Raw genomic sequence first — 16014 nt, 5'->3', positions numbered from 1 at the left:
CTATGGATACTTTTCCATCGCTTAGATACAAAATGCATTCAATGACCACCAATGCGCCAGATACGGCCTCCATCATCCATCAAGCATCCATCAAGCAACGCATGTCATGTGAGCCAGGCGTTAATCTCTGTAAGCAGTGTGCTACTGGCTAATGAGAAGTATTAGACATTTGTTGCCATGCGTTGTCTATTCTCTTTGTTGCGAGGCAACCAAAAGAGAAGCTCCTCACCAGGCGAGTCCAGTGGGCAGAGAGGGGTATCTGCACTCTTGGAGTGGGTGAACAAGAGAGAAAGATGCATGGAACTAGTGGTCTTTGTGGTCCAAGTGGCATCAGGATAAAGGTTTACAGTAGAGGCTGTTTACGTAGGTTCCGGATTAAACCATATGCAATGGATGAATTCCAGGTGTATCTACAGCATATAGATATAGTTGTCGCTGAAGACATTTCCCCACCATTACTGCTGTATATGTAAGTCCCCCTTAAAAGAGCTGGACCTCGGTCACACTGACCTACAGCAGTCAGGAGAAATGCTGGGCTCTGCTCTACAGAGTTCAAACTGTGAACTGGAGACACTGAGGTCAGTAATATTGTACACTGTGTTAACAGGCACATACTGTTAACTGTAGACTGTGTTAACCAGACAATAGCAACATCAATGTTTTAGTCTAGGCAGAATTGCTCTCTGATTTCACAATTTGTGATAGTCTGTTACACAATTTTGGCTTTTGCAGGCTTGCTGGCTGTAAACTGACTGGAAGGTTTTTGGCCTTGACTCTTCAGGGTGCAAACCCCCACCTGAGAGAGCTGGACATCAGTGATGGCGAGCTTCAGGACAGTGGAGGAGAACTGCTCCATCAACCACTGAATCAAGACTGTAAAGTCAGGTCTGTAGATTAAGAGAAGAGCTGTTGGACAGATTTCCCATTTCTTCACACATTTCCCTCTTTACTAGTATTTCTTATTTGGAAATTGAAGAGGTGTAGAGGACATGTTTCTTACAGCCGCTTCCTCCCACTCTGTAGACTCATCTGCTGTAGACTCAAGGACAGCTCCTGTGCGGTTGTGTTGTCAGTCTTGCAGTTTTGTGTTTCTCAACTGAGTGACTTGGACATGAGTGGCTGTGATCTGCAAACATCAGAAGAGAAGCTGTTTTCCTGTCTTGGAAACCCCAACTGCCAACTGGAGTCACTGAAGTCAGTAAAACTGTTCAGAAAGGCCTATCTACATAAACACAAGTGCTTGTTCGTGTGTGCATACCCGTGTGTGTATAGCATTGAATCCACACTGAACTGAAGACACAAAAATACATTTTGAAGGAGGCTCTACAAGTTTGCAAAGCTTTATTCCATATTCTCTGTGGTGGTAAACTAACAGAGTGGTCTGCTGTCTATCCTCTCACACTGGCATTGATGCATACTATTTCCTTTCACACATGTGTTTTCCTTTAACAAGACAGTGACCTTGACAGAGACAGAGCATTGCTCCAAATTGGGCAAGACACATTTATAAAGGAAGCGGTCAAGCTGTAATGCTACAAAGTTTTTAATTTCTGCAAATGGAGGATTTTGTGATGAAAAATAATTCCAAGCATCCATTTATTATTTAAATATTATTATTATTATTTTTCTTAACTACTCTCTGTCTCTTTACCTCTCACTCTATGCAGACTTGCTGACTGTAAGCTAACAGCGAAATCATGTAGGGCTGTAGCCTCTGCCCTGCAGTCATCGGTCTACCTGACCGAACTGGACCTCACAAACAGTGAACTGAAGGATTCTGGAGTTCAGCTTCTCTCTGCAGGACTAAGTAGCCCTCACTGTATACTACAGAAACTAAGGTTTGTGTTTGTCTCATTCTAGTATCTAGTATTACTCCTGATTGGATCTTTTGATGCATGTGCTAGATTAGTTTGCTGTCCATGAACTGTTCACACTTCTGTCTATACAAAACCATCTGCATTTTGGCCGAAAGTAACAGGACACTCCTGCCAACTATCAATGTCTCCTGGTACACTAAGTAGTTGTAATGTTGTATTGAAGGTTAAACACATATTATAAAATGATTGGGTGTAGGTGGTCAGTAAATGGATTCAGAGTGTTGTCTCAAAGTGATATTTCTTCAGGGGAAAATTACAATTACTTTGACCCATGGTATGGATTCGCCAGTCAATCAGTGTGGGTTTGGATTGTTGCAGACTTTTTACCACACTTTTGCACTTGTATAATCGCTGCCTAGCAAGAGCTAGCTAGAAATCATCATGACGTGTTTTCATTCATTACTGTAAGAACATGTTTAATGCTTAAATATAACTGATACAAATTGTCCCATTTGTGTTGTTTGTAGTAAAGGTCTGTTAATCATTTTTTAATCAATTTAAATTTCTCAGATAGAGAGGCCCCCCAAGGAGACCAAAATAAGTTAGTAATTTCATACCACAGGAATGGAGTCCTCAGTCAGGCAATGGCAGAAAAATCAGGAATAATGGGGCGCATCAAGTGAGAGAGCGCATGGCTTCACATAAAGATTAACCACCTTTGCTAACTAGACAGGGAACAAACATGACTTTTCATTTTTTTTCCTTTTCACGCTTGTCTCAACACACTCAACTTGTCCACTTTTTCAAAACACTTATGCAAACTAAACTATGGATACTTTTTCCATTGCTTGGATACAAAATGCATTCAATGACCACCAACGCGCCAGATACGGCCTCCATCATCCATCAAGCATCCATCAAGCAATGCATGTCATGTGAGCCAGGCGTTAATCTCTGTAAGCAGTGTGCTACTGGCTAATGAGACGTATAAGACATTTGTTGCCATGCGTTGTCTATTCTCTTTGTTGTGAGGCAACCAAAAGAGTAGCTCCTCACCAGGCGAGTCCAGTGGGCAGAGAGGGGTATCTGCACTCTTGGAGTGGGCGAACAAGAGAGAAAGATACATGGAACTAGTGATCTTTGTGGTCCAAGTGGCATCAGGATAAAGGTTTACAGTAGAGGCTGTTTAAGTAGGTCCCGGATTAAACCATATGCAATGGATGAATTCCAGGTGTATCTACAGCATATAGATATAGTTGATACAGAAAGGCCTATCTACATAAACACAAGTGCTTGTTCATCTGTGCATGCCCGTGTGTGTATAACATTGAATCCACACTGAACTGAAGACACAAAAATACATTTTGAAGGAGGCTCTACAAGTTTGCAAAGCTTTATTCCATGTTCTCTGTGGTGGTAAACTAAAAGAGTGGTCTGCTGTATATCCTCTCACACGTGCATTGATGCATACTATTTCCTTTCACACATGTGTTTTCCTATAACAAGACAGTGACTTTGATAGCGACAGAGCATTGCTCCAAATTGGGCAAGACATGTTTATAAAGGAAGCGGTCAAGCTGTAATGCTACAAAGTTTTTATTTTCTGCAAATGGAGGATTTTGTGATGATAAAGAATTCCAAGCACACATTTTTTTTCTTAACTACTCTCTGTCTCTTTACCTCTCACTTTATGCAGACTTGCTGACTGTAAGCTAACAGAGGAATCATGTAAGGCTGTAGCCTCTGCTCTGCAGTCATCTGTCTCCCTGACCGAACTGGACTTCACAAACAGTGACCTGAAGGATTCTGGAGTCAAGCTTCTCTCTGCAGGACTAAGTAGCCCTCACTGTATACTACAGAAACTAAGGTTTGTGTTTGTCTCATTCTAGTATCTAGTATTACTCCTGATTGGAGCTTTTGATGCTTGTGCTAGATTAGTGTGCTGTTCATGAACTGTTCACACTTCTGTCTATACAAAACCATCTGCATTTTGGCCAAAAGTAACAGGACACTCCTGCCAACTATCAATGTCTCCTGGTACACTAAGTAGTTGTAATGTTGTAATGAAGGTTAAACACATATTATAAAATGATTGGGTGTAGGTGGTCAGTAAATGGATTCAGAGTGTTGTCTCAAAGTGATATTTCTTCAGGGGAAAATTACAATTACTTTGACCCATGGTATGTATTCGCCAGTCAATTAGTGTGGGTTTGGATTGTTGCAGACTTTTTACCAGACTTTTGCACTTGTACTGTATAATCGCTGCCTAGCAAGAGCCAGCTAGAAATCATCATGACGTGTTTTCATTCATTACTGTAAGAACATTTTTAATGCTTAAATATAACTGATACAAAGTGTCCCATTTGTATTGTTTGAAGTAAAGGTCTGTTAATCATTTTTTAATCAATTTAAATTTCTCAGATAGAGAGGCTCCCCAAGGAGACCAAAATAAGTTAGTAATTTCATACCACAGTAATGGAGACCTCAGTCAGGCAATGGTAGAAAAATCAGGAATAATGGGGCACATAAAGTGAGAGAGCGCATGGCTTCACATAAAGATTCACCACCTTCGCTTACTAGACAGGGAACAAACATGACTTTTCATTTTTTTTCCTTTTCACACTTGTCTCAACACACTCAACTTGTCCACTTTTTCAAAACACTTATGCAAACTAAACTATGGATACTTTTCCATTGCTTAGATACAAAATGCATTCAATGACCACCAATGCGCCAGATACGGCCTCCATCATCCATCAAGCATCCATCAAGCAATGCCTGTCATGTGAGCCAGGCGTTAATCTCTGTAAGCAGTGTGCTACTGGCTAATGAGAAGTATTAGACATTTGTTGCCATGCGTTGTCTATTCTCTTTGTTGCGAGGCTAATGATACATGGAACTAGTGGTCTTTGTGGTCCAAGTGGCATCAGGTTAAAGGTTTACAGTAGAGGCTGTTTACGTAGGTTCCGGATTAAACCATATGCAATGGATGAATTCCATTTGTACCTACAGCATGTATGAAGTGAAAAATATAGATGTAGTTGTCGCTGAAGACATTTCCCCACCATTACTGCTGTATATGTAAGTCTTGGGCTATCAATGACACAAAGGGACCCAAAAATGCAGCCGTAACAAACATATTTATCCAAAGTTGCATACAATAGCATATTGCATTGCTCAGGAACTGAACCCTGGTCAGATACTTGTTCGTCAACAACAATAACCACTGTACCACTGATTACACAGGGTACATTTGCCACACTCAAAAGTGATATACAGTATACAGTATTGTGACAGGCAAACCAAAATATCACAAATGTTTGTTCTTGGTGTCATGGCAACAGCTTGCCTTGAAATATTGATTGTATATGGAGAATTTTAGGTTTGAATAAGCTGTGCTAAAGATTCTTTCCTAAAGTATCAAGGCAAGGGAGAATGTTGCGGTACTGTAAATGTGAAGTTCATAATTTCACCCCTGATCAGCATTAGGGCTGCAGGACACTTCTAGTGATAGTCTCATGTGATGTTGTTTTACTCACTGCACTGGTAAAGAAAAGTGCCTGCTCAGTTTCTTTTGTACTATAGTATACCACTGAGAATTTAGCATGGAGCTACATTTCATATTAACTGTTTTATTTTGTATTACAAAATATACGGGGTGTCATACGTTTTTCTTTCCTTTTGCAATGCAACACTAAGTTGCCTAGTTTAATGGGAGAGAGCATATGCTATAGTTATGGCAGCATGAGTCACTTTTGGGTGAAGTATGAAGTGTTTTGGTGGTTGTTTGGCAACAATGGTTAACTAATGTTCTGAGGTGTGTGTCTGTGAAGAGATTTGAAGAAGTGGGCATGGTATTGAGACAAGTGTGAATATTATTGGAAAAAACTGTTAATTTTGTATCAGTTGAAGGGAGAGGAGTGTTCATCACAGAGTTCGTATCACATGGGCCAAACGTATGACCTTAAAATCATAACTAAAACACCCCAGTCCTTATCACTGAGAAACACAGAGGCACACAGATATAAATGGCACATTCAGGAACACACAGATATCTGCTTACCCTACTTCTAATGCTGAAAAGATAAAGGCATCTGAGTAGAATAATATGACTTTAGTTCTGAATGGAATCTCTGGAAACGTTTTGTTCTTCAACATCTTGGGATTCATCATCAGCTAGTTTTTAATAGCTCCATTTATGAATGCTGTTATTGATTTATCTGCTCTTACAATACATTGGGTAACACTTTCTATGAAGCCTAGCTTTATAAGGCCTATAAGGGAATTATAAGGGCCTTAATAATGCCTTATAAAGTAGGTATAAGTCATTGTAGCAATCATTATAACTATGGTTAAAAGTCATTGTGATGACATTATACACCTTTATGATACATTATATCAGTTCATTATAAATGGTTATGTGTTAACCCTCTTCGTGTCCGATGGATTCCACCCCAGCACGTTCTTGTTTGCTGAATTCCACTTCAGCAAGGGCCGTGCCATCGGGATCCCACGCCATTATCAAGAGCTCCGTTCTCACGACTCCAAGTCTCCTTTGACTGTCTTGTGCCGTTTATCTCAGTTCCGTGCCTGTCGTGTAGTGAAGCTTCAAAGTAAAGACAAGCAGGATGATCTTAACACTGTTTACTGAGAACTGTCAGCAGCATGAAAGTACGTGACTAGTAGCATTGAGGTTCACTCTTCTTCTGCTCTATGTATGTAAATTAGCTAGCATTAATTATGGAACAGTGCCTCCTAGTGGTAGCACAATATAGAACAGTATTGCAGAACACAACAGTGCCCTATCGTGAGTGAAGCAGATTAGGACTCTGTACATTTGTGCAATCCTGAGTTTGTTTCTATGTTTGTTTAGCTTCCTCCCCAGTTAGTTTTAATAGTTAATCCCCGTTTGACATTTGACAGATACACAGACTAATGATCACATATTTGTAATGAATCATTCTGTCTTAGATTATAGCCATTTATATTTAACTGACATAATGTATAATAAAGGTGGTTATGAGTGCTTATTATTGTGAAGACATTATACATAGTTACAATGAGTGCTACAATAACTTATAGCTACTTTTTAAAGGCATTATTAATGCCCTTATAGGGCCATATAAATGCAGGCGTCATAGAAAGTCTAACTGACACAGACTGACGATCACATATTTATAATGCATTATTCAGTCTTAAATTATAACCATTTTTAATTAACTGATATAATGTTTCATAAAGGTGGTTATGAGTCATTGTGAAGAGATTATACATAGTTATAATGATTGCTATAATGACATAAAGCTACTTTATAAGTCGTTATTAAGGCCCTTATAATGCCCTTATAGGGCCTTATAAAGCTAGGCTTCATAAACAGTGTTACCATAAATTGTTTTACATAAATAAATGTGTTGGATTTTGACTGACAAAATACCTGAATAAATAGCTGAATTTACGAATACTGTACATACCTCTAATGCATTTCCCTTCTATAATAATGTGGAAAATGTATCTCTTGTTTCAGACTGTCCGGTTGTCTCATCACACATGAGGGCTGTTCTTTCTTGGCCTCTGCCCTCAAATCAAACCCCTCCTACCTGAAACAGCTGGATCTGAGCTACAATCACCCAGGAGACTCAGGGGTCAGAGAGCTCACAGAAAGACTGAATGATCCCAACTGTAAACTAGAGGCTTTCAGGTGAGTGCTGGGTGTTAATTTGGGTGTAAATAATACTTGATTTTAGGTGACATATTCTGGATAGACTGGCTATTCTCCCCATTTATCTGTTGGCTTTCTTCCACATCCTAAAATGGACACAGTGGTAATTCTTGGTGTTTGTGGCACAGGTTGTTGATGAGGGCACCAAGGCCCAAGGAGTTCGAAGGGAAATTTCTAATGGAGGGGATGGGGAAAGTCTTTTCACAATGAGCACTAAATGAGGCTATATCCACACTAATACATTTACCTTTCGGAATTATCTCTTTCCAGACGAGCTTTTTATCTCTATCAGAAATAATCTCCTTTGATACTAACATGCCTGAAAATGAATATCACATGAACATTTACATACACTTCGCATGCACTCTATGAAGGGCTGATAACGCTGCTGGCGTTTCTCTGGCGCAAGTGGTATTTTGCAGTTTCAAAACAACGGCGTGCGCCATTGACCACAAAAAAGCTGGTCTAATGTCAGAGGCGCAATGTCTAAAGTCTGTAACGCGTATTCGGAACGCTCTTTTAAGGGCGCATGTGCTTGCCCGCACATTATAGGACCTATAGGCTACACTTTACTTCTGTCGTTTTCACGAGAGATTTACACCAATTTTTTGGCAAGCCATATATAATTACAAGGAAAATAAAGTATTTACCACATGAGGAAATCATTGTGATATCCGTATCCAAGACATTTTAAAACTAGGCATACATCTAGCGTACACATTGACCCAAATGATTCAGGTTAATGGAAGCTGCGTGCCATTTGATTTATTGTATGGCTTTGTTGCATTTATTTAATGCCAGTATTATTATAAATCTTGTAAACTCATCTCTGTGTATGTGGACTTTATTTATGTACCTTGGGTTTGGTCAGCTGGTGCACTGGCTTGGGTGCCGATTTCCATGCCCCAAAATCCCTGTACGCTCTCAGGCGCGAGGGTAGACGTGGCGATGTCCTCTGCTGCCGTCAGATCCTGGGTCGAGGCAGATCCACCTCCCGTGAGGCCACGAGAACGTGTGTTACCTTCCAGCTTGGATGTCCCACGTCTCCGGACGTCATTATAGCGTTTTCGGCACCGTTTTGGGCTGCCCCGTAGCAGAAACAATCACGGCAATATCTTCCCATGCTTGCTTGACTTTTGGAGGGTTTCTCGCATCCCCATATATATATATCTCCCAGCTTTTTACAAAGCCATACAATAAATCAAATGTCACGCAGCTTCAATTAACCTGAATCATTTGGGTCAATGTGTACGCTAGATGTACGCCTATTTTTAAAATATCTTGGATATGGATATCACAATGATTTCCTCATGTGGTAAATACTTTATTTTCCTTGTAATTATATATGGCTTGCCAAAAAATTGGTGTAAATCTCACGTCGGTCTCCTCGGCTGTGAACATTTCCGGTCTTCCACCAGGTAATTACGCCATCAAAATAACAAGCCGCTATGGACTATGCGCTCCTCGCTCTTAAAGGGAATGTGAGATGACGCTCGGATTGGTTTATTGCATATTACGCCCAAACCACACCTATGGCTGAGTAACCTCCTTTGGACCAACCCTTTTGACACTTGCGCTGGACGCAAGTGTGTTTTTTCCGCCGTTAAAATAGCAACTGCACCATAGAGCCGCCCACACAGCTACTTGCGTTTGGCGCCGTCCTACTTGCGTTTCTGATCGGCAAGATAGGGCCCCCAGTGTTAGGTGAAAATTCACACTCAAGTTTACCTCGGACAGAGTATAATTGTATTCAATCTGCACATTGGGCTCACATATGTCCTGGCAGACAAGTGAGAGGCACAGGCTCTCTTCCAGACTGCAGAAGATGAGAGAGAAGCAAAGTTAAACACATCACACAAGGATTATATAGTATAAAGTTAGGATTATCTGTTGCCAAAGCACTAGAGAAAACTACGTGGTGGGTCTCCCACATCCGAGGTCATCTTGCTTTGCTTTATGCAACGTAATGCATCAGCAGGGCAGAAAAGAAAGGACAACTTGATTAATGAATCACCTCACAAAAGCATGTGATTAACACACATACATTATTACATACATGATTAAAGTCAGAGTTTCACTTATCTCTATCACTCAGTAGCGTAGCGAAGGCGCCAGGCATAAACATAGTAACTGTTTTGAAGCTTAAATGTATTAGTGTGGATGTAGCCTTAGTCTTGAACACTATGGGAGGTTGCATCTTCTTTCTTTTCCTAAATGGATGTGCATGTTGCTCCTCTTCCTAAACTCCAAGACGTCATGGTGCACATGTCCTGCTTGTATCACCAGTCAGCAGCCACTTCTATTCCCCTCATCTTCTCTCAGTCTCAGCATGATGCAGCCAGGGCTAATGGCAGTCAGTGCTGTTGTCAGACGTCTGTCTCAACCAAAGCTTCCCAGCAGTGCTGTGGGTGGATCCAATTGTGACTGGTGCCCATAGCAACAGTGTTGTTACACTCCTCCCATTCCTCCTTCCATTTCCCCTCTCCACTTCTCTCCTTCCAGCAGGAACTGATCACACTGCAGCCCCACCTGCCTGACTGTCTGGGTAAACTGGGTAAAATATCTGTGCTTGTGTCACACCCCAGTCTAGGGTCAGATGCAAGTACAAAAGAAAGAGTTTGAACTGTGGGAAAAAAATATGAAACATGAAATATGAAACATGTAAAGAATTGATTAAACAGGAGACGTAAGAAACTTGGAAACAGAACATTTACAGTATCTAGTCTAAAACAGATTGATAATGGCATGTCTGAATCCGCACGCTTTGGCCTTGTCTAGTCTAGTGTCTAGCCTAGTGTCTAGAGTCTCACAAACTGGAAGAGTGTTTGCAAAGGGTGGAACCCCATTGAAACATCAGCCGGCAGAGGTTTTGTCAATCAGGTGTCATCAGCCCATAGGACATCCTGGAGAAAACACACACATACACGCATACACAAGGAACTGCAAACACAAGAGCAATCAAGTACTAAACAAGCAGAAACACACACAGGGACACAACAGCATGGGATGGTTGCAGTCCTTTACTATGCCTGCATACTCTCTGGTAGTAAGTGAGCTCCAGGGTTGGGAGTGGACCTCCTTCTCTGTTGTCTTGATGACTCTCTGGTGGTCCTGAGCAGTGCTGTTGTCATGCCACACTGTCAGCCTGTTTGTTATCATACTGTCAATATCACACTTGTAGAAGTATTTAAGGATACTGGGTGGCCTCCTCAATTTTCTGAGGAAGTGCAGCTGCTCCTGGTCTTTCTTTGATCAGCTGGTCTGTACTGTTTGACCATATGAGGTCAGTGCATCACCAGTGCAGACCCGTCTATGTGAAACAACTGATGATGTTTGTGCTGATGTCCTCTGTTCCTTCTCCTTAGATCCACAATCATCTCTTTAGTTTTGCTGTCATTGAGGGTAAGGTTGTTCTTATGGCACCATGTCACTCAGCTTGACACCTCACTCCTGTACGCTGTCTCATCATCACTAGTGATCAAGCCTATGACAGTGGCGTCATCAGTAAACCTGATGATGGAGTTGCTCTCATAGGAGGCAGTGAAGTCATGTGTGAAGAGTGTGTAGAGCAGAGGGCTCAGCACTCAACCTTGAGGGCAGCCATTGTTCATGATTAGTGTCTTTGAGGAGAGAGGCCCAATGCTGACAGATTGTGGTCTGCTAGGGTGGAAGTCCCTGATCCAGCTGTAGAGGGAGGGGATAAGGCCATGAGTAGTTTGCCTGTAAGTGTGGGTTTCGACGATGGTGTTAAATATTGAGCTCTAGCTAATGAACCACATTCTAACATGGCTGTCTTTGTTTGCTGTGGAAACCCTTAGTTGATCTGATTTGTTGATGGGGAAACTGAAAAGGGTCCAGTGTGTCTGTGAACAGCTATATGATCGCTGTCCTGAAATAATATCACAGAAAAAATAACCAGGCTATGGAATATCTTACTGTTTTTGTTACTGTTTTTGTCCTGTTGATTTGTTATCAGTGAATCATTGTAATCAATCAAAACTATATACGTTGTGCCTCAAGTGTATTTTCTTCTCTCCTCCTTTTTTGAGGTATGACCATGGAGGAGAGCTCAGGATGAAACCAGGACCGAGAAAATGTGAGTGATTTTATTCATTTTTCCCTGAAAAAATACACACACATGATTGTATATGAACACATGGAAACATTGTGGAGATGTGTATGAAAAAGAGAAAGAGGTTGTATACATGTTTATAGGTTTAGTAGTGCATGTGATCATGTGTGTGTGTGTGTGATCAGGCTGATGTTTCTTTTGTTCACTTGGTCATTTTCTGATGCCATTTGGCTTTCTTAATTCTAAAACATGAATGTGATTAAGCCGACTCCCAGCTCATACAGCTGTTGCTGAGCAACTGCAGGGTCTGGCCCTGAAAACAGCTGCCAGCTTACTGCCTTAAGATTATCATGACATGTGCCATCCTGACAATGAAAGCTGAACAGAATTTATGTCTGACACTTACTGAACCAAGCCTGGCAGTGTTTGGTCTGTGATGCTTACCTGAAAGGATCCACACCTGAGTTTGTGTGTTGTGTCCTTAGGTTTTTACTTGCCTGCTAGTGTGTGTGTGACATATTGTGGTGTTTTAGTTTTTTGTGTGTGTGTGTGTGAATGAAGACATTTCACATACTTATTCCTGCACACACAAGAGATCACACATATGCTTCCTGATCTCCTACTTACACATTAACAAACACAAACAGAGATAGAGATAGAGAGAAAGACTCACACTCACACGATATTGCACATATACTCCTTCTCTACACACACAGAAAGATAGAGACATGTGCTCTCACACACACACACACACACATCACATATACACAAGAATGCAAAAACAGATACATTCTTATACACAGACATATCACAAATACACAAGGATGCACATATGCACACATACACATACACACAAATATCACAAGTACAGAAGGATGCACATACCCACACACACACACACACACGCATACACACAGACACACACAAACACACACAGACACACACACACACGCACACGCGCACGCGCACGCGCACACGCACACGCACACGCACACGCACACGCACACGCACACGCACACGCACACGCACACACGCACATGCACACGCACACGCACACGCACACCCACACAAACACACACTCACAAAAATCCCAAATACAAAAGGATGCACATACACACACACACGCACAAACACATATACATATACACTCACACACACATATTACACTTATACTCCTTCCTGAAAACAAACTCACAATATATTATACATATATTCCTTCCTGACACACACACACACACACTCACAAATATCACAAATACACAAGGATGCACATACGCACACAAACACATACACACAAATATCACAAGTACAGAAGGATACACACACACACACACACACACACACACACACACACACACACACACACTTTCTCTCACTTGCATACATACACACACTCACACGAAAGATCATACGTTTACCTCCTGATAGCCACACACACAAATATCACAAATACAAAAGAAAGCACGTACACTCACACACACACTCTCTTACCTATATGCATATACTCCAACACACACACACACACACACACACACACACACACACACACACACACACACACACACACACAGATTCACATACGCTCAAACACAAAGGATTCCATGTATACTCCTTCCTGTCACGCACGCACGCACTCACTCACTCACTCACTCACTCACTCACTCACTCTCTCTCTCTCTCTCTCTCTCTCTCTCTCTCTCTCTCTCTCTCTCTCTCTCTCTCTCTCTCTCTCTCTCTCTCTCTCTCTCTCTCTCTATCTATCTAACACAAACATACACATAGAGAGACACACACACAGCCATACACGTACACACACACACACCGTTATACACGTACACAAACACACACACACACTTACCAAATGCATACACACACACTCTTACCTATATGCACACACACACATACATACACACACACACACACACACACATACACACACACACACACACACACATAGACATAGACATACACACAAATATAAATACATACAGTATATATGGAGAAAAAAAGTGACAGAAATACACACACACACACACATTATCCAACACGTACACGTACACGTACACAAGCACGCACGCACGCACGCATGCACGCACGCAACCGCAAGAGATTACACATATACTCCTTCCTGGCACACACACACACAAATATCACAAGAATGTACATGCACACACTGAAACAAACACACACACACAGGAGATTACACATATACTCCCTGTTGCCTTCTTGACACACATGCACACAGGTATCATGAATCATGCACTCACACACACAAATACACACTTCTAATTCTCCTCCCAGAATGTTTTACACAGAAACACACACAAATAAACACTCTTCTCATTCTCCTCCTATCATTGTGTGATGGTGTGTGTATGTGTGTTTGAGCATGCGCTTGGTTGTGTGCATTTAGGAAGATGTGTGTATCCGAACATCTGTATGATTGTGTGTCTGTGTGTGTGTGTGTGGATGGGTGAGGTTGAATAGTCCCTTTCCTACCCCATATCCTGATGTTCTTTCCTTTTGTCTGCAGATGCCTGTGAGCTCACACTGGACCCCAACACAGCAAACAGACGTCTCTCTTTCTCTGAGGGGAACAGAAAGGTGACACGTGGGAGTGAGGATCAGCCATATCCGGACCACCCAGAGAGATTTGACTCACATTATCAGGTGCTGTGTAGAGAAGGTCAGTCTGGACGCTGCTACTGGGATGCTGAGTTGAGTGCTCATAGGGATGAGATAGCAGTGGCATATAAGAGCATGAAGAGGAAAGGGGGGAGTGATGACAGCAAGTTTGGATACAGTGACAAGTCCTGGAGTCTGGAATGCTTTGGTGAAAGTTACTCTGCCTGGCACAATAAGAAGAGCATTGACATACCTGCCCCCTCCTCCAGCTCCAGGAGAGTAGGAGTGTACCTGGACTGGCCAGCAGGCACTCTGTCCTTCTACAGCGTCTCCTCTGACACACTCACCCACCTGCACACGTTCCACTCCACATTCACTGAGCCCCTCTATCCTGGGTTTTATGTTTGTTCTGACTCCTCAGTGTCCCTGTGCCAGATCACATGACCTCCTGATCCTGCAGGATCACCAGAGTCTGCAGAAGAGTCACACACTCCTGTTCAAGCACCATTGTGTTATGCTGTGATGGAACATAATAATGATAATTAATATATAAGTATTGAGCCTATTACATGTTTATAAACATACTGCTATGGAGACCAAGGTTAATTAAGCATCACTGTAATCATAGTTAAACTGTTCAAAATATGCTGGGAATAAAATAGGGAAACAAATTTGAATCTCTCTTTGTGTGTGTGTACTTAGTCACCAGTCACACACTTTTAGTTCTTTCTATGATTGAGAGAGGGATGATTTACAAATCCTTTACAAATGACAAACTGACGTGACATGTGATCTCTTAAAGGTGTGTGTGTATGTGTGTGTGTGTGTGAGTCTGTTTGTGTTTGTCCTAACTCTGACTGCTTACTTGTTTTAGTATCTACATACCCGACTCATTTACACACACACACACACACACACACACACACACACACACACACACTCACAAAGACAAAGATAGACTGAGAAACACACACATAGAAACACATACTACTACACTCATTCACACACGACAGATTACACATACTCCTTCCTAACGCACACACACATACCCACACACAAACACATATGCACTCAACATCTGTAGTTCTGTATAGAGTCTGATCATATTTAATCTGGTTTAGTATAGAGTCTGATCATATTTAATCTGGTTTAGTATAGAGTCTGATCATATTTAATCTGGTTTAGTATAGAGTCTGATCACATTTAATCTGGTTTAGTATAGAGTCTGATCATATTTTATCATATTCAATCTGGTTTTTCAGCCTCTGCTGATAACAAGTTACAGTAATGGGGGGGGGGGGGGGGGGGTATTTTTTTGACCATAACATTATTTCAATGCACACCATTCAAGCATTGGGAGACATTGCCCACATGTTTAATTTGAAATGTCTGACATATCCTTCATTTGAACTGAGCCATCCTGTCCAAAGTAGCCTCCTTACTGGGATTCAGCCACCAACAACAATAATGATCCTTCTCAGCGCTTCTCTCAGTACCCCACGACCCAAGTTGGGCTGGGGCAAGGCAGTGGATCACACCACCACAAAGTGGGAGGGGGGGCAGGGGGGCAGTAGACTACTGAACTACTGACTGACCTCAGCAATATGGCTGATCAGCCATTATGCACACACACACACACACCACACACACACACACACACACACACACACACACACACACACACACACACACACACACACACACACACACACACACACACACAGTATTATTTCCTGTTGCTAATTGTGATCTGATTTGTAAGTGGATAACACAACATTGTC

General features: G+C 41.7%; 1 protein-coding gene across 1 annotated transcript in view; it reads left to right on the top strand.

Moving 5' to 3' along the window:
- Positions 1-14677, top strand: part of LOC308366569 (NACHT, LRR and PYD domains-containing protein 3-like) — a gene marked incomplete at both ends in the record, with an annotated part of 32887 nt that extends 18210 nt beyond the window's left edge. Inside the window, 5 exons of the mRNA XM_080840285.1 lie at positions 1668-1838; positions 3514-3684; positions 7342-7515; positions 11586-11632; positions 14142-14677. Of these exons, the coding sequence (XP_080696411.1) occupies positions 1668-1838; positions 3514-3684; positions 7342-7515; positions 11586-11632; positions 14142-14677 (1099 nt within the window). The remainder of the gene's footprint in view (positions 1-1667; positions 1839-3513; positions 3685-7341; positions 7516-11585; positions 11633-14141) is intronic.
- Between the last annotated feature and the right edge of the window lie 1337 nt (positions 14678-16014).

Source organism: Sprattus sprattus (genome assembly GCF_963457725.1).
Source record: "Sprattus sprattus genome assembly, chromosome: 1".
Taxonomy (NCBI): Eukaryota; Metazoa; Chordata; class Actinopteri; order Clupeiformes; family Clupeidae; genus Sprattus; species Sprattus sprattus.
This window is presented reverse-complemented; position numbering and strand designations above follow the sequence as displayed.